The 23,768-nt window shown below is 51.9% G+C and overlaps 1 protein-coding gene across 3 annotated transcripts; it reads right to left on the reverse strand.

The window, feature by feature from the left end:
* Positions 1 to 248: 248 nt before the first annotated feature.
* FBXO46 (F-box protein 46) lies at positions 249 to 23,222 on the reverse strand. 3 transcript variants are annotated; one of them, XM_058428860.1, is made up of 2 exons: positions 22,980 to 23,222; positions 249 to 3,182 (listed from the first exon to the last, which is right to left on the reverse strand). In XM_058428860.1, the coding sequence occupies exon 2, from the start codon at positions 3,102 to 3,104 to the stop codon at positions 1,293 to 1,295; it is 1,812 nt and encodes a 603-aa protein (XP_058284843.1). In that variant the 5' UTR covers positions 3,105 to 3,182; positions 22,980 to 23,222; the 3' UTR covers positions 249 to 1,292. The 3 variants fall into 3 exon arrangements, with proteins under 3 accessions (XP_058284843.1, XP_032032607.1, XP_032032608.1); XM_032176716.2 differs by lacking the exon at positions 22,980 to 23,222 and adding an exon at positions 20,903 to 20,962; XM_032176717.2 differs by lacking the exon at positions 22,980 to 23,222 and adding an exon at positions 4,998 to 7,382.
* Between the last annotated feature and the right edge of the window lie 546 nt (positions 23,223 to 23,768).

Here is a 23,768-nt window from a genome sequence, read left to right on the forward strand (position 1 = left end):
CCTGGGTGACAGAGAGAGACCCTGTCTCTAAGGGGAAAAAAAAAAAAAATCTTGTTTAAGCTACTATTTTGAGATTTTTCAAATCCAAATTGACACAGATGAGAAGAGTAAAAAATAATCTCAGGCTAAGGGACTTGGCTAGGGATCCCTTCTCTCTCCACTTTTTCCATCCCCCATGCACAGGCCTACAACTCCCCTCTCTTCCCAAACCCTCCCTTCACAACACACAAACCGGTCTGCACACAGCCTTATAAATATTGATTTTATAGAAAGGACCAATTCAAAATTGGTCAGATGCCACACGCTAGAAGCTTCCAGAACCACAATGATGGAAAGAAAAAAAAGAAAACAGAGAGAACAAACAAAAATACCCCAGACCAAAATGCCTGAAAAATCAAGGTCCTGGTTGACCAAAGGATTCTTAAAGAAACATGTGGCTGGGGTGAGGAGACCCCAATGCCTGAACGAGAGCCCAGAGTGGAAGGAAAAATAACCCAGAAATGCAAATCCGAAGTCCCTGCCCACAGGGCCCCCCCACGCTGTCAAAAGCGAGGCAAAGGGCTTCACAGCTTTATGGGGGTGGGGTTGATGGCAGTAGCTTAAATAATAACGTGAGGAGGATTTTTATACTTCAGCTTTTTTGTTTTCTGCCCTCCTCTTCCTCTACGGGGAAGAGGAGAGACTGGTAGCTTGAGGTTAAGGAGAAAACAGTATTTTACCCCCACTTCTTTAATAGGCAAACCATCTAGAAATGGCGGACTGTCATGAAAAAATGCCAGATCCTACCTGTGACCTGACAGCCCCCAATTCCTAGAGAGGTGAGAGCTGTGGTGTGGCAGGTTAGGAGAGGTGCCAACCTTGGGCGATGCAGCCTCTTGGGAAATAACAGCTCCAGCGAGAAAGAATTGGGGCGAGGGAGAGGATGGGGGCCAGAATGGGGGGACCCTTAAGTGGTACCAAAATTAGCTGCCGTCTGCTCCCTGCTGGTGGGTCCTTGGGGTGGAGAGCATGGCAGGGAGGGGGTTGGGGCTGAATGGAGAAGAAAGTGAGATGCTGATAAAAAAAACACCCTTCTCAGAGGGTCCACGGCCCTGGTTCTGAAGAGTAGAAAATCAACAGGATCAAGCAGAGTGCTTTCCTGGGTCACCCCTGCTGAACCCCAGCGCAGTTCTGGTGAGGGATCAATGCTGCCTAGAGTAGGGGAATGGGCAGGCGGCCCAGTCCGGACCCTCGGCTCCTGGGGGAGAGGGGAGGGGTGAGCGTGGTGGGCTCTCCCCTCCCCTCCCCCGGCTTCACCTCCCCTCCTCCCGGCCGGTCCGGCCCCCGCCCGGCCCATTGCAGGGCAGCACCCAGTTGTTATCGTGGAGGCCCAGGCGGCAGCCGGGCGTCTCGCGGTCGGCTCGGCGGCAGCACATCCAGTAGGAACGTCCGTAAGGCAGGTCATGGTGGTAGGGCTTGGGGTGCCAGCGGCAGAGCGACACATCGCCCTTCTCGTATCTCTTGCGGCACTGTTTGCACGGGTCATCGCGGTAGAGCGGGTCTCGGCTCCAGCGCGAGTCTGTGGCCCGCACGCCAAACGCCTCGATGATGCCCTTGAAGTGGTGGCAGGTGCACTTGAGGGCGGCCAGCGCGCGCGTGGGCAGGAAGCTGAAGATCTTGACCAGCACGTGCTCGGGCAGCAGCAGCATGTACTGTCGCGGCTCCAGCAGCCGCTGAATCTTGAAGCGGATCTCTAGGAAGTCGTGCGACACGTGCCGATACAGGCGGCACAGGGAGGTGTCCGCCGTGCCCTCGGCATCGTCTGGGCCGGGGGCTGTGGCCGGGGAGTCGGCCGGGGGTGGCTCCGGGGGCCCGTCCGGCCCGCGGTTCTGGAGAAAGAAGAGTTGGCCCGGAGGCGGCGGCTCCTCCGGGCTGACCGTCAGGCACACAGTCTCCTCCTTCACGTTCTTGGTGCCGTCCTTGCCAAAGAAGATGCACTCATCTACCACGCCCGTCACCACCACGTCCACGTGGAAGCCTGACGCTCCGCAGTCCCGGGCAGGGGGCGGAGGGGGCGCCGGCGGAGTGTCCTCCGGCCTGGCGGGCGCCGGGCTGTCACCCTCGCTGGCCTCATCCGCCCTGGCCAGCAGGAACTCCACGTTGCTGGGGAGAGCATCCCGCGAGGGGCTGATGAGCTGGTATAAGTCACATGTGATCTTGTCCTTGGCTCGAGCCCCAGGACCTGGGCTGCCAGGGTGGGCACAACCAGGCCTGCCCCCACCCCCACTGGGCAGGCTGCTGTCTGGTGCACGGGGCTCCCGGCCGTTGGAGATGCGGAAGGCGATGCGCACCTCCCCAGGGCCTGGCCAGGGCCGCTCTTCCTTGCGGAGGCCCTTGGTAGGAGGGCTGTCCCTCTGCGCTTCAAAGTGGGCCACAGCCTCAGCTACACGGCTGCAGTCCCCACCACCGGACCGCCGTTCAGATCCCACCCCCTTGGCCGGTCCACCTTGCTCGGCGGACACAAAGACTACAGGCGCTGGGGTGGTCGGTCGTGGGTAGCTCTGCAGGGCCAGGGCTGCCCGCTGTTCCACCAGGGCCACCATCTCGGCCACAGAGAGCAGGTCCACGTCCTCACCAGCTGAGGCAGGGCCCTCCTCAGTAGCAGGGGGGCCCTCCCGGCCCCCTGGGTCAGGAGGAGCCTTGGTGGGGTCAAGACAGCGCCTCCGCCGCTTGGCCTTGGAGCTATCGCTGCCCCAGTGTCCCTTGACCTTCATGGAGCTGGCCCGGCTGCCCCCACCACACTGGTGGGCCACAAAGAAGGCCACCTTCTCCTTTGTATTCCCGGGCTTGATGACATACCACGTGTCCAGGAGGACTCGACCCTCATCACCAGCAGCTGCTGCTGAGAGGAGTGGAGCGGGCTGGGAGGCAGGGACCTCGGTGGCCAAGGCGGGTGGTGTGTTCTCTGAGTGGGCAGGCCCATGATCTGGCTCGGCCCCGCCACCAGGCTCAGGGCAGGCTGATGGCTTGAGGGCCGCAGAAGGCGGGCGCGGCTGGTTCTGTGAGTAGGTGCCAAAGGGCCGGGGGCACCATAGCTGGAAGGGCAGGAGGCTTCCGCGGTCCATGCTGGGGGATGATGGCAGACAGGCTGGGCTTCACCGCATCTCAGGACCCAGGTGGTGGTGGGGGGCTCCACATGCCACCTGGAGACAGGAAGAGGAGGTTGGGGAGCTAGGGGGACAGCCTTTCTTCCCAGGACCACCCCAACCTCCACCTCTCCTTAGACCAAACCAGACCATCAAGAACTCTATTCCTGGCCGGGCGCGGTGGCTCACACCTGTAATCCCAGCACTTTGGGAGGCTGAGGCGGGCAGATCACGATCACCTGAGGTCAGGAGTTTGAGACTAGCCTGGCTAACATGGTGAAACCCCATCTCTATTAAAAATACAAAAATGTGCTGGGCGTGATGGTCCACGCCTGTAATCCAAGCTACTCGGGAGGCTGAGGCACGAGAATCGCTTGAACCTGGGAGTGGAGGTTGCAGCGAGACGAGATGGCACCAATACACTCCAGCCTGGATGACAAGAGCGAAACTCTGTCTCAAAATAAAAAAAAAAAAAGAACTCTATTTCCACTGCCATGCTCAGGTGAGCAGACAGAGGTTGCAGAGGGGATGAGAGATGCCCTTTTAACTTGCAGAGTACGACCCTAACTGGCAGCATGCTCCAACCCCATAGATCGTACCTCACTGCCCAACTGCCTTCGCCCACAATCCAGAGGACTTTAAACTGCCATAACTTTTACACTTAAGTGAAAGGACCACTGACAGACAAGGTCCTTTTTCTATTTGCTCACTCAGTAGCTCGTTCCTGAAAAGACAGAAATTCCCAGCCCCACCCACAACTATGGCTGCTTAAACCCACAGAGAGAGGAACAAAACGGGCTGGGATGGGGAAGAAAATCTGAGGTCAGATTCAGACAAGCACTTAAGAAATCGGCTTTTCTAGGCCGGGCGCGGTGGCTCACGCCTGTAATCCTAGCACTTTGGGAGGCCGAGGTGGACGGATCACGAGGTCAGGAGATCAAGACCATCTTGGCTAACACGGTGAAACCCCGTCTCTACTAAAAATAAAAAAAAAAATTAGTCGGGCGCGGTGGCGGGCGCCTGTAATCCCAGCTACTTAGGAGGCTGAGGCAGGAGAATGGCGTGAGCCTGGGAGGCGGAGCTTGCAGTGAGCCGAGATAGTGCCACTGCAGTCCGGCCTGGGCAAAAGAGCGAGACTCCGTCTCAAAAAAAAAAAAAAAAAAAAAAAGAAATCGGCTTTTCTTTTTTTTTAGGTGGTGGGGCTTAATGAGAATTTATTAAAGCTGTGTGTCCTCAGTCAGAAAAATGCACACTCTTGCAAAGACAGTACAGGTGATTCCCTAAAGCACAGCCATGGGCCCGTGGAGTAAGAGAGCCTAGGAGGAGTTCCAGGCTGCAGGGAGCAATGATGGCACCACTGCACTCCAACCTGGGTGACAGAGTGAGACCCTCTAAAAAACAGAGAACAAAGCCGGGTGTGGTGGCTTGTGCCTGTAATCTTAGCACTTTGGGAGGCTGAGGTGGGCAGATTGCTTGAGTCCAGGAGTTTGAGACCAGCCTGGGCAAAACCCATCTCTACGAAAAAAGATACAAAAATTAGCCGGGTGGGGCCGGGCGCGGTGGCTCAACCTTGTAATCCCAGCACTTTGGGAGGCCGAAGCGGGCGGATCACGAGGTCAGGAGATCGAGACCACGATGAAACCCCGTCTCTACTAAAAATACAAAAAAAAAAAAAAATTAGCCGGGCGTGGTGGCGGGCGCCTATAGTCCCAGCTACTCGGAGAGGCTGAGGCAGGAGAATGGCGTGAACCCGGGAGGCGGAGCTTGCAGTGAGCCGAGATTGTGCCACTGCACTCTAGCCTGGGCGACAGAGCGAGACTCCGTCTCAAAAAAAAAAAAAAAAAAAAATTAGCCGGGTGGGGTGGGGTGCACCTGTAGTCGCAGCTACTTGGGAGGCTGAGGTGGGAGGATCGCTTGAGGAGGTCGAGGCTGCAGTGAGCTGTGATGCTGTGATGATACCACTGCACTCCAGCCTGGGTGACTGAGAGAGAACCCATCTCGGGGGGGGCAGGGAAGAAAGAAAGAAAAAACGAGGGGGCCTGTTCTAGCCTAGCTTTCTCCTCAAGCTGCACACAGATAAACAGAGGCTCAGAGTGGGGAAGGGTGACATAGCTAAGATTACAGTGGGTCCAGAGCAAAAAGAGGCTCTCAACTTGATTTCTGGACTCTTCAATTTAGGGCTCTGTTAATGACTATTTTATTTTGGAATGACTTGATGTGAATGACCTAATCTGGAGGCAATCTTGCGCATAAGTCCGTTATGATCACTCTCACTGCAGTTTGAACCTACTAAGTAACATATGCCTCAATCTTTCTCTGGCTCATCTACCTCCAGACAGCTCAAAACCACAATGACCCTTTAATCCCTGAAACTTCCACATGCCTACAGGCCAGAGAGGTCAGCAAACTATGGCCCAGAAGCCAAATCCAGCTCGCTGTCTTTGTAAATAAAGTTTTATTGAAACATGCTCATTTGTTTATGGATGCTTTCATCTTCAACAGCAGAGCTGAATAGCAGAACAAAGACCACATGGCCTGCAAAGCTTAAAATACCCATTATCTGGCTCTTTATGGAAAAAGTTTGCCAACTCCTGTAGTACAGACTGTCCCTCTAAATTCAAGCAATTCCAGGCCGGGCGCGGTGGCTCACGCCTGTAATCCCAGCACTTTGGGAGGCCGACGCAGGCGGATCATCTGAGGTCAGGAATTCGAGATCAGCCTGGCTAACATGGCAAAACCCTGTCTCTACTAAAAATACAAAAATTAGCCAGGCGTGGTGGTGCGCGCCTGTAGTTCCATCTACTCAGGAGGCTGAGGCAGGAGAATAGCTTGAACCGGGAGGCGGAGGTTGCAGTGAGCTGAGATCTTGCCATTGCACTCCAGCCTGGGCGACAAGAGCTAAACTCCGTCTCAAAAAAAAAAAAAAAAGGAACACAAAACAAAATCCAGACAGCCTCCAAGCACTCACAAGTACCAGTAAACACAGAGAATCCCCATGTCAAGAATCTTTATCTCCACTCCATAATCCCCAATCCCACCTACCCCTCAAATACTTACAGTCCCTGCTGCAATCTCAGCCTCAGTGTTAAAAATATCACTCCACAGCCTCCAAAACCTATAGATGGCTGTTTACCAACCACCAATTCACATACATGTTGAGTATCTCAAATCTGAAAATCCAAAATGCTCCCAAATTCAGAACTTTTTGAGTGCCAAGATGACACTGATAGGATATGCTCATTAGAGCATTTCAGATTTTCAGACTTGGCATACTCAACTGATAAGTGTAATGCAAATACTCAAAATCCGAAGAAATCCAAAATCCGAAACACTTTTGGTCCCAAGATTTTCGGGTAAGGGATACTTGACCTGTATATCCAACTGCCCAGGGAGGCAGGCTAACACAGCAAAAGCCAGTCTCTACAGATGCCATCCTGCTACAACCTGGCCACCCCCTCAAGTCCCCTAATCAGTTCCAACCTTACCCCCAGCATCTCAATGTCCTCCCCCAAATATCGAAAACCTTTCAAATACTACTTTAAACCACCGAACCTAAAAATATCCTCTCCAGCACTGAAGGTCCGAATCTCAGTCAATCTCTCACAGATCCCAACACAGCAATTCCCCAACCTATGTCATAAACAACCACTCTCCCGGAATCCTATACTCCCCCCCCAACCCTCCTCCATTATCTCCTAATTCCACTAGAAGCCTCCAACAGCAGACGAACTCTTTGAAAACACAAAAGCTCCCTAACACTTTAAGATGAATCTTAAACCATAAAAATGTTTCACAAAGCCAAAAAAAAAAAAAAAAAACCAAAGAAACCTCACAAATGTTACAATAGCAGACATGTGCTTACTGCATGCTCGCTGCGAGCTTACTAGGTACTGCGCTAACAATTCCTAATCCTCCTCGGTCCCTAGGAAGCAGGTAGTGTTATTAATGCCTAGTTCCCGATGAGACACAGGTGAAATCTCCTGTCCGGGTTCAGACAGGTAGGAAGTCAAGACGCAAGCCCAGACATTCCAGCTCCAGGACTGGTACTCTTCGAGCTCTTTGCTTCTGTCTCTCCGGGAGCTCCCTAAATCCTATGCCCAACAAACACTCCAAAACACAAAGGGAACCCGATCCCGAAAACATAACGGAACCTTCCGCATTACAAACGAACCCAAACTCCAAGGTGCCCCTTAAGCGCAAGGGAACCCCAAAAGTATCCCCTAAACCCACGTTAAAACTTCCCCAAGCCCCAGAACATTTTGCAAATGGAAAAGGAACCCCCAAATCTTGTAACCGCCCCCCAAATAAACCTTCCAGACCCCTCAAGTGACCCTCGAAACCTATACACGCCCCCAAAGAGCCCTCACCCGCAGCCCCCCCAGGCGGCGGGAGAAGGCTGCAGCCCACACGCATGCGCGCGAAAGGTAAGAGGGCCCGCCCCCTCGCCCCTTCCCTCCCACCACCGCGCTGGCAGACAAGCAACTAGCTTCCCTCCGCCCCTTTGTTGACAGACGCGCGCGTGACGGTCTCAGCCAATGAGCGGCCGCCATTCGGGGCCGTGCCCATATAAGGCAGGCCTTGGCGAAAGGGCCCAACTTCGAAATAGGGAGGAGTAGGCGAGAGGTGACGGGAGTGGGTGGTGGGGTAGACACAGCCGGATGCAAGGGAGCGTGGAACAACTCCCAACGTCCAGCTAAACGGAACAAGGTCAGGGCAAAGGCCACGACACGCCAGGGGAGGCTTATTACACCACGTTCCCTCGAACAGAAGCCCTGATTGACGCTTGAGACTTAAAGGGCCAGGCAGACCGGGGATTAAGAACACCAAGGCGGAAGGAAGCAGGCGGAGAGATCAGAGTATCCAGCTTTGGTTGGGAACTATGGGGCCGGGCGGCGGGGGGGGGGGGGGTTATCCCGGATTCCGGAGGGGGGGGGGGGGGGGGAGGGGGCGGAACCGCGGCGGGCCGGGGGGGGGGGGGCGGGGCGGGGGGGGGGGGGGGGGGGGCGCTGAAGATTTCCGCGGGGGGAATTGGGCATCGGGATAACCCCACCCTGAAAAATAAATGGACAGAACCCTACGAAGGTTCCCACGGCAACTGAAAACAAGCCTCTAGGCCTGGCATTCATTCGGAGCTGCCAGTTCAGCCTTTCCAAACAGGCGCCCCAAACCTGCCTCACTCAGTACAAAAGAGCAGCCAGAAAAGTCCTGTTAAAGCACAGTCCTATAAACCTGAACCCGCCCCTATCCTGGTGAGAACCTGCCACGGTTTCCCAGTGCCCTCTGGAAAACACCCAGGTACCCCACCTGTCCAGTCGCATCCCTCCCCATTCCTCCGCCCCGCAGGCAATACCCCAATGCACCCTGGTGGGCACCTGATCTGGCATACATAGAATACTCAGGCCCCATCTGATCCCAGGTAGGAGTGATCGTCTCCACAGTATGGATGAAGAAACTGACGCAGGGCAGGTCTCCTGACCACAAGGTCACACAGAGCTGGAGTGTGAGCTGGGGCAGGGATATGAAGCCAGGGAATCTGATTTCCCAGTCACTGTGCCCTACTGTTTCACTATATATTCCCTGGGGTTTCAGCTCGACCACCCCTCCTCTAGGTAGCTGACACCCCCAATCCCCCTAGGCCAGGTCGGGCTTCACCCAGGGCATCCATGCGGTGGGCTCATTGCTATCTGTTCCTCAAAGTCACCCGGCTCTTGCCTTCCCTCGTCTCTGCATTTGCTGTTCCTACCAACTGCAATACATTCCCCCTCTGCAAGGCTCAATTCCTTACTTCATTCAGGTCTGTGTTCAAATGCAGTTTTAATAGAGAGGCCTTCTCCAACTCCCTTCCTGGAAATCACCCACCTGCCCAGAAGGGACCCTCCGGGTTCCCTCTTCCCTGCCTACTCTGGGTCATCATTGTCTGGGGTGGGTCTCTCTCCCCCACTGTGATCCTCCTGTGAAGGTTGGGGCAGGAAGGGGAGAAGGGCCTGAGACAGGATCTTCTAACTCCCCCCACACTGAGCCCAGCATAGGGCCCTACACTATGTCAGCCTTCAGCAGCTACTCCATGAAAATCTATTCATTGTAAAACATTGTGAACCAAAAATATGGAAAATCAAAAGATGGCAAAAAACTGGCTGGGAAAACACGAACCAAGAGACAAGTAGAGAAGTAACATTACCCCTTAAAAAAAAAAAAAGAAAGAAACTTGGCCAGGCACGGTGGCTCACATCTGTAATCCCAGCACTTTGGGAGGCAGAGGGGGGAAGATCCCTTGAGCTCAGGAGTCTGTGACCAGCCTGGGCAACACGGTGAAACCCCATTACTACAAAAAATACACAAATTAGCAGGGTGTGGTGGCGAGTGCCTGTAGTCCCAGGTAGGAGGCTGAGGTGGGAGGATTGCTTGAGCCCAGGAGGTAGAGGCTGCAGTGAGCTGAGATCGGGCCACTGCACTCCACTCTGGGTGACAGCATGAGACTGTCTTAAATTAAATTAAAAATAAATTAATTAAATAAATAAAAAACAAATAAACTGACAAAAGCAATGGATGATGACAAAACAAAATGACCCATTATTTACTTCTCTACATGAGTCCCTAGGGCTGGGCGAGGGAGGTGGAAGTGACCCATTATACACAAAAGTTCTCAATATACATGATCCAAATACTATGGCCTCCAAATAATAAAGCAAAAAACGACCATCTCTACACATGACAGCCATAAACTTATAAAATGACAAGGGAAAGTTTGTTAAATCCACAATTGATATGGGAAAACTTAACATATTTCTAAGAAAAGACTGCTTGGGAAAATTAGTAAGGACCTGAACCACGCAATCTACACCCTTGGTTGAACGCCCCCAACAATTAAATAATCCACATCTTTACATCCCTAGCATACATACATGGTGCATTTGCAAAAGCTTGTCTCTGACATTCACTGTGGTCCTGCATGCTGGCCATTGTTGGGCACTGGAACACACAGGTGACACTGAGCTCCCCAGGAATGGCTCATGGGAAAGGGGTCAGACATCCAAATAAACAGTCAGAACCAACATGAATATATTAGAAAATGATAATCACAACAGCAGTCAATACTCGAGCGCTCTACAAATATGAACTTGTTCTATCTCCTATTTTTAATTTCGTGTTGAAGATAAGGAAACTGAGGCAGAGAATGGCTAAGTAATTGCCCTCATTTACAGCTTCGTGGCAGAACTCTGTTTTTGTGAGTGTGTGTTTTGTTTTTTGTTGTTTTCTGAGATGGTCTCACTGTCACCCAGGCTGGAGTGCAATCTCACCTCACCGTGGCCTCAATCTTCTGGGCTCAAGTGATCCTCCCATCTCAGCTGCCTTCTTTTTTTTTTTTTTTTTTTTTTGAGACGGAGTCTTGCTCTGTTGCCCAGGCTGGAGTACAATGGTGCGATCTTGGCTCACTGCAATCACTGCAACCTCTGCCTCCCGGTTCAAGTGATTTGCTTGCCTAAGCCACCCAAGTAGCTGGGACTACAGGTGCGCGCCACCATGTCCAGCTAATTTTTTTTTTTTTTTTTTTTTTTTTTGAGATGGAGTCTTTCTCTGTCCCCCAGGCTGGAGTACAGTGGCGCAATCTCGGCTCACTGCAAGCTCCGCCTCCCGGGTTCACGCCATTCTCCTGCCTCAGCCTCCCGAGTAGCTGGGACTACAGGCGCCCGCCAACACGCCCGGCTAATTTTTTGTATTTTTAGTAGAGACGGGGTTTCACCGTGTTAGCCAGGATAGTCTCGATCTCCTGACCTCGTGATCCGCCCGCCTCGGCCTCCCAAAGTGCTGGGATTACAGGCTTGAGCCAGCGCCTGGCCGAATTTTTTTATTTTTAGTAGAGATGGGGTTTTGCCATGTTGGCCAGACTGGTCTCGAACTGACCTCAGGTGATCCACCCCACCTTGGCCTCCCAAAGTGTTGAGATTACAAGCGTGAGCCAATGCACCTGGCCTAATATTTGTATTTTTAGTAGAGACAGGGTTTCACCATGTTGATCAGGCTGGTATTGAACTCCTTACCTCAAGTGACCCACCTGCCTCAGCCTCCCAAAGTGCTAGGATTACAGGTGTGAGCCACTGCGCCCAGCCTTTTGAGGAGCTGAAACCACAGGCGTATACCACCACCCCCAGCTAATTTTTACATTTTTTTGTACAGATGAGGTCTCACTATGTTGCCTAGGCCAGTCTTGAACTCTTAAGCTCAAGCAGTCCTCCACCTTGGCCTCCCCAAGTGCTGGGACTACAGGCAGGAGCAACTACACCAAGTCAGAACTTAAAATCAAAGATCAGCTGACTCCAGAGCTCAAGGTCTAAACTACAATATAAACATCATCCTGGCTGGGCACAGTGGCTCACGCCTGTAATGTGGTGGCAGGCTCCTGTAATCCCAGCTACTCAGGAGCTTGAGGCAGGAGAATCGGAGAATTGCTTGAACCCAGGAGGCGTGGCTGCAATGAGCCGAGATTGCACCACTGCACTCCAGCCTGGGTGACAGAGCAAGACTCTCAGAAAAAAAAAAAAAAGAAGTGAAGGGGGGAGAAAAACAACAGAATAAACCAAACAAATAAGGAAAAATAGGCCAGGTGTGGTGGCTCACACCTGTAATCCCAGCACTTTGGGAAGCCGAGGCAGACAGATCGCTTAAGCCAATGAATTTGAGACCAGCCTGGGCAACATGGCAAAACCCTGTCTCTACTAAAAATACAAAAATTAGCCAGCATGTGCCTGCAGTCACAGCTACTCAGGAGGCTGAAGTGGGAGGATCGCTTGAGCCCAGAAGTGGAGGGTGCAGTGAGCTGAGATTGTGCCACTGCACTCCAGCCTGGGTGACAAAGCGAGACCCTGGCTCAAAAACACCAAAACAGAAATAATGATAAATGGTAAAGTGTAGATGTCTGACCCCACCCCACTTCCCCATCCCCACCCCTAGTCAGATGACCCTGCTCCCCATCACAGGGCCAGGGTCACACCCAGCACAAGGCACTTGCCCAGTTACATGGGAATTGGTGGCAGGACACCAGGGTTTCATTCCTGGTCCTGTTCCTTTTTTTTTTTTTTTTTGACAGGGTCTCACTCTGTCACCCAGGCTGGAGTGCAGTGGCACAATCTCGGCTCACTCGAACCTCTGCCTCGTGGGTTCACGAAATTCTCCTGCCTCAGCCTCCCAAGTAGCTGGGACTACAGGCGCCCGCCACCACACCTGGCTAATTTTTTATATTTTTAGTAGAGACGGAGTTTCACCATGTTAGCTAGGATGGTCTCGGTCTCCTGACCTCATGATCCGCCCAAAGTGCTGGGATTATAGGCCTGAGCCATCACGTCCACCACCCCCACCTTTTTTTTCTTTTTTTGAGATGGAGTCGTGCTGTTGCCCAAGCTGGAGTGCAGTAACACGATCTCGTCTCACTGTAACCTCCACCTCCCCTGCCTCAGCCTCCTGAGTAGCTGGGATTATAGGCACCTGCCACCATGCCCGGCTAATTTTTGTATTTTTAGTAGTAGAGACAGGATTTCACCATGTTGGCCAGGCTGGTCTTGAACTCCTGATCTCAGATGATCCACCCACTTCCCATAGTGCTGGGATTACAGGCATGATGCACTGCGCCCGGTCCCTGTTCCTTCTATGCCCTACCCTGCTGCTCCTTTGTCCAGAATCCTGACTCATCCGTATCTTACCCGTGGCTTTTTGGCCTTAGAGTCCACTGGGTCCCCTCCCTTTTAAGTTTTCCTTTCTGACTAATGCTCCCTGAAGGTAGGAATCATCCAAGCCCTGAGATCCTGGAAGCAGACAGGAACCAGACAGGGCCTACTGGATCCCAGCTTTCCCACTTCTGGCAGTATGATCTCAGGTAGGTTTTTCAGCCCCATGTGCCTCAGTTTCCCCCACTGTAAAATGGCAATAATGACAGCACCCACCCATGGGCTGGCTGACCATCCGCTGAAACAAACCCAGCAGAGCACCTGGTACCAGTTTGGCACTGAGGAGTAGCTCACGCCTGTAATCCCAGCACTTTGGGAGGCCGAGGCGGGTGGATCACAAGGTCAGGAGATCGAGACCATCCTGGCTAACATGGTGAAACCCCGTTTCTACTAAAAATACAAAAAATTAGCTGGGTGTGGTGGCGGGCGCCTGTAGTCCCAGCTACTCAGGAGGCTAAGGCAGGAGAATGGCGTGAACCCGGAAGGCGGAGCTTGCAGTGAGCCGAGATTGCACCACTGCACCCCAGCCTGGGCAACAGAGGTGGGCCCTGTCTCTAAGTAAATAAATGAATCAAACACTTGTGGATTACTTAAGGAATGAACGCTAATTTTCCAGAGGAGGAAACTAACGTCCAACGGGATCAAGTCACTTACCCTAGGTCACACAGCTGATGAGAGAAGAAGCCAGGACTCAAAGTTGGGCACTCTGGCTTTTTCATTTTATTTTTGTTTTGTTTTTTGTTTGAGATGATCTCACGCTGTCACCCAGGCTGGAGTGCAGTGGTGCTGTCACAGCTCAATAGAGCTTCAACCTCCTTGGCCGCCAAGCCCAACTAATTCTTCTTTTTTTTTTTAGACGCAGTCTCACTCTGTCACCCAGGCTAGAGTGCAGTGGCACGATCTCAGCTCACTGCAACCTCTGCCTCCCAGGTTCAAGCAATTCTTCTGCTTCAGCCTCCCGAGTAGCTGGGACTACAGGCGTGCGCCACCACGCCCAGTTAATTTTTGTATTTTTAGTAGAGACAGGGTTTCACCACGTTGGCCAGGCTGGTCTCGAACTCCTGATCTCAGGAGTTTAAGAAAAAAAAAAAGAAAACTTGTGCTTTTGGGAGTAAGACAGCTTTACCATAGCAGTTAGAAATACATCATTAAACGTGGTAAAAAAATACAATTTTTTTCGTTTCCTAGTACATGTCACAGGTTTTGAAATAAAGATGGTAAAAATACCATTTTGTATGAGTAAGCTTCAGACAAGCACAGGCTGAAAACAAATTTAAGGTTTTAAGAAAAGGCAAAATAACTTGGAAAGCAGACAAATGCTCTAAGACAAGTAAATGAAGGCAACGGAAAACAAAAAAGTGTCAGATCACCCCAGGGTGGCCAGATGTGACACATAGGATCGGGGACAAGTGAGAGATTGGCAACTTTTCCCCAAACCAACAGGTTTTCAGATAATTCAATGAGGGCTGGAGACAGAATGTTAAAAAATCCATGAAAGCAGTGACAAGCAGGCCAAGCTGGCATAAGGGGCTGAAAATGAATCCGGAATAGAGAAACCCAAACTTGAAAATGAGCACAAATGCCCGCATACTTGCAGAACTGCCCTACCATTATGACAACAGCGAGTTCCCCAATGGCAGGGTCGAGTCTGCACCCAATACAGGCGCTGGCGCATGGTAAATGCTCCTATTAACACTTGTGGGCTGGGCTTTGTGGCTCATGCCTGTAATCCCAGCACTTTGGAAGGCTGAAGTGGGAGGATCACTTGAGACCAGCCTGGGCAATAATAGCAAGACCCTGTCTCTACAAAAAAAAATTTCTTTTTTTTTTTTGTTCGAGACAGAGGCTTGCTCGTTACCCAGGCTGGGGTGCAGTGGTGCAATCTCAGGTCACTGCAACCTTCGCCTCCCAGGGTTCAAGTGATTCTTGTGCCTCAGCCTCCCGAGTAGCTGGGACTAGAAGCGCATGCCACCATGCCTGGCTAATTTGTATTTTTAGTAGAGATGGGGTTTCACCGTGTGGGCCAGGCTGGTCACAAGCTCCTGACCTCGTAGGCCTCCCAAAGTGCTGGGATTACAGGCATGAGGCCACTGAGCCCCATCAACAACAAAAAATTTTTTTTATTTAGCTGGGCATGGTGGCAAGCACCCGCAGTCCCAGATACTCTGGAGGCTGAGGCAGGAGGATCACTTGAGGCCAGAAGGTTGAGGCTGCAGTAAGCTGTGATTGCACCACTGTACTCCAGCCTGGGCAACAGAGACAGGCCCTGTCTCTAAATAAATAAATAGGATGGGCTTGGTGGCTCAACCCTGTAATTCTAGCGCTTTGGAAGGCTGAAGCGGGTAGATCACTTGAGCTCAGGAGATCGAGACCAGCCTTGGCAGCATGTATTTTTCATCTCTACAAAAATTACAAAAATTAGCCAGGTGTGGTGGCATGTCCCTGTAGTCCCAGCTATTTTGGAGGCTGAGGTGAGAGGATGGCTTAAGCTCAGGAGGTGGAAGTCACAGTGAGCCAAGACAGTGCCACTGCATTCCAGCCCGGGCAACAGAGCCAGACCCTGTCTCAAAAAATAAATGAACAAATAAATAAATAACTAAAATACTTGTAAGCCAGGTGCGGTGGCTCACGCCTGTAATCCCAGCAGTCTGGGCAGGTCGACAGCTTGAGTCTCGTTGTTCAGGACCAGCCTAGGCAACATGGCAAAACCCTGTCTCTACAAAAAATTTTTAAAAAACTAACCGGGCATGGTGGTGTGCGCCTGCAGTCCCAGCTACTTGGAAGGCTGAGGTGGGAGGATGGCTTGAGCCCAGGAGGTAGAGGTTGCAGTGAGCCTCTGTCGAGCAAGCCTCTGTCTCGAACAAAAAAAAAAAAAAAGAAATTTTTTTTTGTAGAGACAGGGTCTTGCTATTATTGCCCAGGCTGGTCTCAAACTCCTGGACTCAAGTGATCCTCCCACTTCAGCCTTCCAAAGTGCTGGGATTACAGGCATGAGCCACAAAGCCCAGCCCACAAGTGTATCTCTACAAAAAAGATACAAAAATTAGCTGTGTGTAGTGGCATGCAACTGTAGTCCCAGCTACTCAGGAGGCTGAGGTGAGAGGATCATTTGAGCCCGGGAAGTTGAGGCTGCAGTGAGCTGAGATTGCACCACCGCACTCCAGCCTGGGAGGCAGAGCAAGACTCCGTCTAAAAAAAAAAAAAAAAAAAAAAAGGCCAGGCACGGTGGCTCACACCTGTAATTCTAGCACTTTGGAAGGTTGAGGCGGGTGGATCACTTGAGGCCAGGAGTTTGGCACCAGCCTGGCCAACACGACGAAATCTCGTCTCTACTAAAAATATAAAAATTAGCGGGGCATAGAGGTGTACACCTGTAATCCCAGCTACTTGGGAGGCTGAGGCAGGAGAATTGCTTGAACCCAAGAGGCAGAGGGTGCAATGAGCCAAGATCATGCCACTGTACTCCAGCCTGGGCAACAAAAGGAGACTGTCTAAAAAAAAAAATTGTTTGTAGAGATGAATTTTCCCTGTGTTGCCCAGGCTGGTCCCAAACTCCTGAGTTCCACTGATCCTGCCACCCTGTTAATCCCAGCCTCCCACCTTGGCCTCCCAAAGTGCTAAGATTATAAGCATGAGCCACCTTGCCCAGCCTCAGTACCTTTTCTTGAAAGAATAAAAATCATAGAACAATCTCACACTTATTGGGAGCATAACACACCCCAGGCATTTTATATATGCCACCTCATCAGTTACCATGTCATCTCCTTACGAGAAGCTCAGAGTTTAAATGTGGTCCCATTTTTACATGAGCGTACTGAGGCTGACTGGGCACTGGGGCTCATGCCTGTAACCCCAGCACTTTGGGAGGCCGAGGCGGGTGGATCACTTGAGGTCAGGAGTTCAAGATCAGGCTGGGCAACGTGGTGAAACGCTGACTCTACAAAAATTAGGCAGGTGTGGTGACACACACTTGTAGTCCCAGCTACTCAGGAGGCTGAAGTGGGAGGATCCCTTGATCCTGGGAGGTGGAAGTTGCAGTGAGCCAAGATGACGCCCCTGCATGCCAGCCAGGGCAACAAAGTGAGACCCTGGTTCAAAACAAAAAAAAAAGGAAAAAAAAAGAGGTTGGAGCAGTGGCTCACGCCTGTAATCCCAACACTTTTGGAAGTGGAGGAGGGTGGATCACCTGAGGTCAGGAGTTCGAGACCAGTCTGGCCAAGATAGTGAAACTTCATCTCTACTAAAAATACAAAAATTAGCTGGGCGTGGTGACACAAGCCTGTAATCTCAGCTATGCAGGAGGCTGAGGCAGAAGACATCATTTGAACCCGGGAGGCGGAGATTGCAGTGAGCCGAGATCACACCACTGCCCTCCAGCCTGGACAAGAGTGAGACTCTGTCTCAAAAAAAAAAGGGGGGGAAAGAAAACTGAGGCCCAGAGTGGGAATGCAGCTTGGCCAAGGACACACAGCAACAGAAGCAGGGTTTTGACCCTGGGCCTCTCTGAAGCCAATATTTTCAACCGTAAGCTTACTATCACAGCCCATGAATTAAGCCCTGAAAGCTCACAATAAATAAACCAAACTGTTTCAAGGTGAATTTACAGAGTTGTCAAACTGCCCAGTGAGGCCTTAATAACCCAAAAGTTAAACGAACAAAAGCAAACTAACAACAACAACAAGAAAAACCTAGTTAGAAATATTTTCTCTTCACTGAAACACCTGGAGTAAGGCCAGACTGGGTATTTGGTGGGGACAGGAATGGGAATGGGGACACATTGAGTTTCTTTGTTCTTTTTTTTTTTTTTTGAGACAGTCTTACTCTGTCGCCCAGGCTGGAGTGCAGTGGCACAATCTTGGCTCACTGCAACCTCCACCTCCTGGGTTCAGGAGATTCTCCTGCCTCAGCCTCCTGAGTAGGTGGGACTACAGGCGCCTGCCACCACGCCCAGCTAATAGAGATGGGGTTTTGCCATGTTGGCCAGGCTGGTCTTGATCAAACTCTTGGCCTCGGGCAATCTGCCCGCGACGGCCTCCCAAAGTGTTGGGATTACAGGCATGAGCCACCATGCCCAGCCCACAGATTGAGTTTGTAAGCACCCTTTCCACAAGTCATAATTGAATTTAGGAGCCCAGAGGTGGAGGGCAGGGACATGGTGACAACATGAGAGAGAAAGGAGACAGCCTGACATCTTCCCTCTCGGTTCCTCTCTACTGCCTTCTCTTTCCCACTGACATTCAAAAACAACAACTCACATGTACTGAGCCCTTCCATAAGTATTGGAGTAAGGGCTCACAAAGTAAGTTCCACTACACTGCATTATCTTCCCAAAACTTCTCACCTTCCTAGGGTTACTGATCCCATTTTATAGGTGAGAAGAACCCAAAAGAAACTTTGCCCAGGGCCAGGCGTGGTGGCTCATGCCTGCAATCCCAACACTTTTGGAGTTTGAAGCAGGAAGACCCTTTAAGCCTAGGAATTTGAGACCAGCCTGGGCAACAAAGTAAGACCCGCATCTCTACAAAAATAAAAATAAAAAAAATTAGCCGTGTGTAATAAAAAATTAGTCCAGCTACTTGGGAGGCTGAGGTGGGAGGATCACCTGAGCCCAGGAGGTTGAGGCTGCAGTGAGTCATGATTGCGCCACTGCATTCCGGCCTGTCTGGGCAACAGAGCAAGACCCTGTCTTTAAAAAAATAAAAAGGCCGGGCGCGGTGGCTCATGCCTGTCATCCCAGCACTTTGGGATGCTGGGGCGGGCAGATCACCTGAGGTCGGGAGTTCGAGACCAGCCTGTCCAACATGCAGAAACCCTGTCTCTACTAAAAATACAAAATTAACTGGACGTGGTGGCACATGCCTGCAATCTCAGCTACTCAGGAGGCTGAGCAAGAGAATTGCTTGAACCCGGGAGGCGGAGGTTGCAGTGAGCCGAGATTGCACCATTGCACTCCGCCTGGGCAACAAGAGCGAAACTCCACCTCAAAAAAAAAAAGAACAAAACAAAAAAACCATAAAAATAAAAATAAAAATAGGGCCAGGTGCAGTGGCTCATGCCTGTTAATCCCAGCACGTTGGGAGGCCAAGGCGGGTGGATCACCTGAGGCCGGGAGTTCAAGACCAGCCTGACCAACATGCAGAAACCCTGTCTCTATTAAAACTACAAAAATTAGCCAGGGCGTGGTGGCACATGCCTGTAATCCCAACTACTCAGGAGGCTGAGGCAGGAGAATCGCTTGAACCTGGGAGGCGGAGGTTGCAGTGAGCCGAGATCGTGCCATTGCACTCCAGCCTGGGCAACAAGAGTGAAACTCTGTCTCAAAAAAAAAAAAAAATACTTAAAATTAAAAAAATAAAAATAGGCCAGACACTTGGCTCATGCCTATAATCCTAGCGCTCTGGGAGGCCGGGGCCAGTGGATCGCTTGAGGTCAGGAGTTCGAGACCAGCCTGGCCAACTGGTGAAGCCCCATCTCTACTAAAAATGCAAAAATTAGCCAGGCATAGTGGCGTAAGCCTGTAGTCCCAGCTACTCAGGAGACTGAGGCAGGAGAATTGCTTGAATCCGGGAGGCAGAAGCTACAGTGAGCCATACCACTGCACTGCAGCCTGGGTGACAGAGGGAGACTGTCTCTAAATAAATAAATAAATAAAAATAAAAGACTTGCCTAAGGTGATATAGCAAGTAAATGGCAGAACTAATATTCTAGACTGCTTTGTTCTCTGTCTCTACTCATCACATTGTATATTTCAGTATGGAGAGGGGACTAAATTATAGTGCTGAAAGCACAGATTCTGAGCTAGACTGCCAAGCTCGGAATCCTGAGTCTAGCAATTAATGCTGGATAGCCTTGGGAAAGTTGCTTAATTTCTCTGTACTTCTGCTTCCTTTCTGTAAAATGGAGAAAATAACAGCACCTACCCCTCAGGGGTGTTATCAGAATTAAATGAGTTAATGTGTACAAACAGCTAAGGACAGGGCCAGGCATTTTGTAAAACAATAAGCATTAGCTGTGATCCACAGTGGGGAGCCCCTACATGCTTCTGAGCTGGGGTGTGTGCCCAGATCAGTGTCAGCTTTTGAGAAAACGCCTCTGGGACTGGACTGGAAAGGAGGAAATCCATTAGCACCTGTAACCCAGTCACATTCCGGGGGCGGAGAACTTCCCACCAACAGCTCTGAGGCTGAAACTTCACAGCCCAGCTCTCCCACTAATAGTAACGATTTTAATGACTCCTTTTAACCCTGTTCTCAGAGGCATGCTTGCTGTTCCCATACTACAGATAAGGGCACTGAAGCTCACAGATTTGTCCATGGCACAAAGGGGTGGGAGAATAGGGGATGTGAATGCTGTACTTCTCATAGGGATAAACCATTACACTCTTCTTAATTCCACTGGGGAAGTGAGGGTGCGAAAGCCTGTCTCGATGGCCCTTTCTGGCCATATTATCCTACAATTCTGTGCCTGTCCAGCTTACCGGGAGTCTCTGGCGGGACTAGGGAAATTATCACTACATCCAGACCCCTAATTTCACGCTCCTTACCCCACCCTCAGTCCTGGAGCCTAAACCCACACTCTATCCTACCACTGATTTCTCCCTCCCACCTCCTCAACTTGCCTTCCTGCCCCCAATCCGATCCAGAGGCCCCAACCCATTGCGTCCACCGTTCGCCTGTCCGTTGGAGCTTCCAGACCCCCTCACTCATCCTAACCCTGATCCTCATACCCTCGCCGCAGGTTAACCCCCCATCGAAATCGACCCCTTCAGGGCCTCTACCTGGATGTCCAGCCCCGTCTCCAACTCGGGGCCCACTTCCCCAGCTCTGAGCCCCTTTACAACCAATTCCAAAGCTCCAATCCCACCCCACCTCCAAGACCCCTCCCCAAGCCACCATTCTTCTACTACTACCTCCGGCTCCCATTCCTCCCAATCCTCTCCCCCAGGCAATCTCCCTTCACCCAGCCCCTTCTTTCGCCCCTGCCTCTTCCCCCTCGTCACCCGGTCCCGAACCCCCGTCCCGACTCTCCAGCGCCCCCGGCCCGCGCCTGGGCTCTCACCATCGCCGCGCGCTGCATCTCCCTCGGCTACGCGGGTTTCCCCCACTCGCTCCTCTCCAGCCTCCCCTTCCGGGTTCTCGTCCCGAAGCCCGCTGGGAATTGAAGTCCGGGCAGCCACGGACTACATCCCCCAGAAGGCAGCACGGTCAAGCTTGGAGGTGGGGTGGGAAGCAAATCAGGCGGGCGGAGGAAAAGAACGACTCGAACTCCCGGGAGACAAAGCCGGGGAGGACTTGGCAGCGCAAGCGCAGGGCGCTTCCCCGCGGGGCGCGCTGGGAGATGGAGTGTAGCCAGGAGGGCTCCATTTTTGCCCGAGGCCCTTGGGAAGGGAATTGAGAATATTGCAATAGGGTGTTGGTGAGGGGTGGAGAGTTGGGAAAGAGCAAATTTATTGATTCATTTGTGCCGATCAACACAATAGCTAACAGGTCCTTGTACTTTTCCAAACTCCTTCCCATCCATCCCCTTCCTTCCTTTTTTTTTTTTTTTTTGAGACGGAGTCTTGCTCTGTCACCCAGGCTGGAGTGCAGTGGTGCAATCTCAGCTCACTGCAACCTCCGCCTCCTGGGTTCAAGCGATTCTCCTGCCTGAGCCTCCTGAGTAGCTGGGATTACAGGAGCCCGCCACCACGCCCGGCTAGTTTTTGTATTTTTAGTAAAAAAGGAGTTTCACCATGTTGGTCAGGCTGGTCTTGAACTCCTGACCTCGTGATCCACCCGCCTCGGCCTCCCAAAGTGTTGGGATTACAGGCGTGAGCCACCGCGCCCAGCCCGTCCCCTCCCTTCTTACCTCCTGATTTACAAATGAGAAAATTAAGCCTTAGGAGGAAGGAAAGTCCCATACATTAGGAGTTAGTCCACATCATAGAATAGCAGCTCCATATCGCTCGAGCCCAGGAGTTCGAGGCAGTGAGCTAGTGTTACACCACCGCCCTCCATGCAGTTCAGCCTGGGCGACAGAATGAGACCCTGCTGTCTCTTAAAAAAAAAGGCCGGGCGCAGTGGCTCACACCTGTAGTCACAGCACTTTGGGAGGCCGAGGCGGGCTGATCACAAGGTCAGGAGATCAAGACCATCCTGGCTAACACACTGAAACCCCATCTCTACTAAAAGTACAAAAAATTAGCCGGGCTTGGTGGCGGGTGCCTGTAGTCCCAGCTACTCGGGAGTCTGAGGCAAGAGAATGGCGTGAACCCAGGAGGTGGAGCTTGCAGTGAGCCGAGATCGCTCCACTGCACTCCAGCCTGGGAGACAGAGCGAGATTCCGTCTCAAAAAAAAAAAAAAAAAAGAAGCTCCACGAGGGCAGAGATCTTTGTGTACCTTGTTCAAGCACCTAGAACAGCGTAAACATGTGTTCAGTAAATATTTATTGCATCGGAACTATATGCCAGACACCCTGCAGACAACCCTAGTAAGAATTACAATCCCAAATTTATAAGGCAGAAAGAGATTAAGCCTCTTGTCGCTGGCAACACAGCCAAGAAAACGATTTGAACTGAAATGTATTGGATTTCAGGGCTTCTACTCTTGACTAGGTCGTTAGATCACCTCCCCTTAAGACATATTTTCCAGGCTGGGTGCGGTGGCTCATGCTTATAATCTCAGATGGGAGACTGGCTTTAGTCCAGGAGTTTAAGACCAAACTGGGCAACAAAGTGAGACCCTCGTCTCTACAAAAAAAACAAACAAACAAACAAACAAAACAAAAAAAACAGCTCAAATCTTTTATTATTTTTTTCTTTTTTTTTTTTTTTTTTGAGACAGAGTCTTGCTCTGTCGCCCAGGCTAGAGTGCAGTGGCGATACCAGCTCATTCAACTTCCGCCTCCCGGGTTCAAGTGATTCTCTTGCCTCAGCCTCTGGAGTAGTTGGGACTACAGGCGCGCCCCACCACGCCCGGCTAATTTTTGTATTTTTAGCAGAGACGGGGTTTCACCATTGGCCAGGCTGGTCTAGAACTCCTGACCTCAAGTGATCCGCCCGCCTCGTCCGCCCAAGAAGGCCCAATTCAAATGGCCCTCCTCTTTGAATCCTTTCCTAACATATTGTTCTCTGCATTAACCGAGTTCCCGTCTCACCAGATTCTCATGGTCTCGGAGGTTCTCATGGTCTTCTCAATTGCACTGGGAAGACAGTGGCTAAGTTCCCACCATCCAGCCTGGTGCTTCGCACACAGGAGGCCCTCATGAATCACGAACTGAAGGGAAAAGGTGGAAATGGGACACCATAGGGCCAGAAGGGACACAGGCGAGCTCTCTCTCTCTCTCTTCCTGAGAGTTGGCAGTTGGGGAAACCCAGCCTACGTGGGATGCAACGGCCCTGGACCACGGGGGTGGTGCAGGGGCGTGACCGCTTAAAAAGGCGGGTGGCTGAGCAGGCGCTGATTGGCCACCTAGCGGCTCACGCCGACCAAGGCCTCGTCAGAAGGCTCGAGGCCGAACTCACGCTGTGCAAGACGACGGGGCCCTTCCTGAGGCGCGCGTGCGCACGGCCACTTGCACCCTGCCCTTTCAACCCCGGCGTCTCGTGCCCAGCACACCTTGGCTGGAACTGGTGGGGGCGTGGCCTGGCCTCAGGAACGCACTCTTGCTCTGCGCCTCACGCCTTGCGCAGGATCCTCGCGCTGGGAGGATTCGCACCCAACCCCAAGCCCGGTTGGGAACGTGGTGTCCGAGACCGTCTGGGATCCCCGCGCGCACGGCCGGCTTCCCGGGACCCGCGCGAGACGCTGTCTGATCGGACTCCCTAGAGTGGGGCCCGGAGAAACCAGGACGGCGGGGGCAGCCTCACGCCATTTTGCACGCCCTGAGGCGGGTGCTGAAGGCCAAGGGGAATGGGGCGCGGGGCAGGGGGCCTCCCCCAGCACT

The sequence above is a fragment of the Hylobates moloch genome, unplaced genomic scaffold (assembly GCF_009828535.3).
Source record: "Hylobates moloch isolate HMO894 unplaced genomic scaffold, HMol_V3 SCAFFOLD_15, whole genome shotgun sequence".
In the NCBI taxonomy this organism is placed as follows: Eukaryota; Metazoa; Chordata; class Mammalia; order Primates; family Hylobatidae; genus Hylobates; species Hylobates moloch.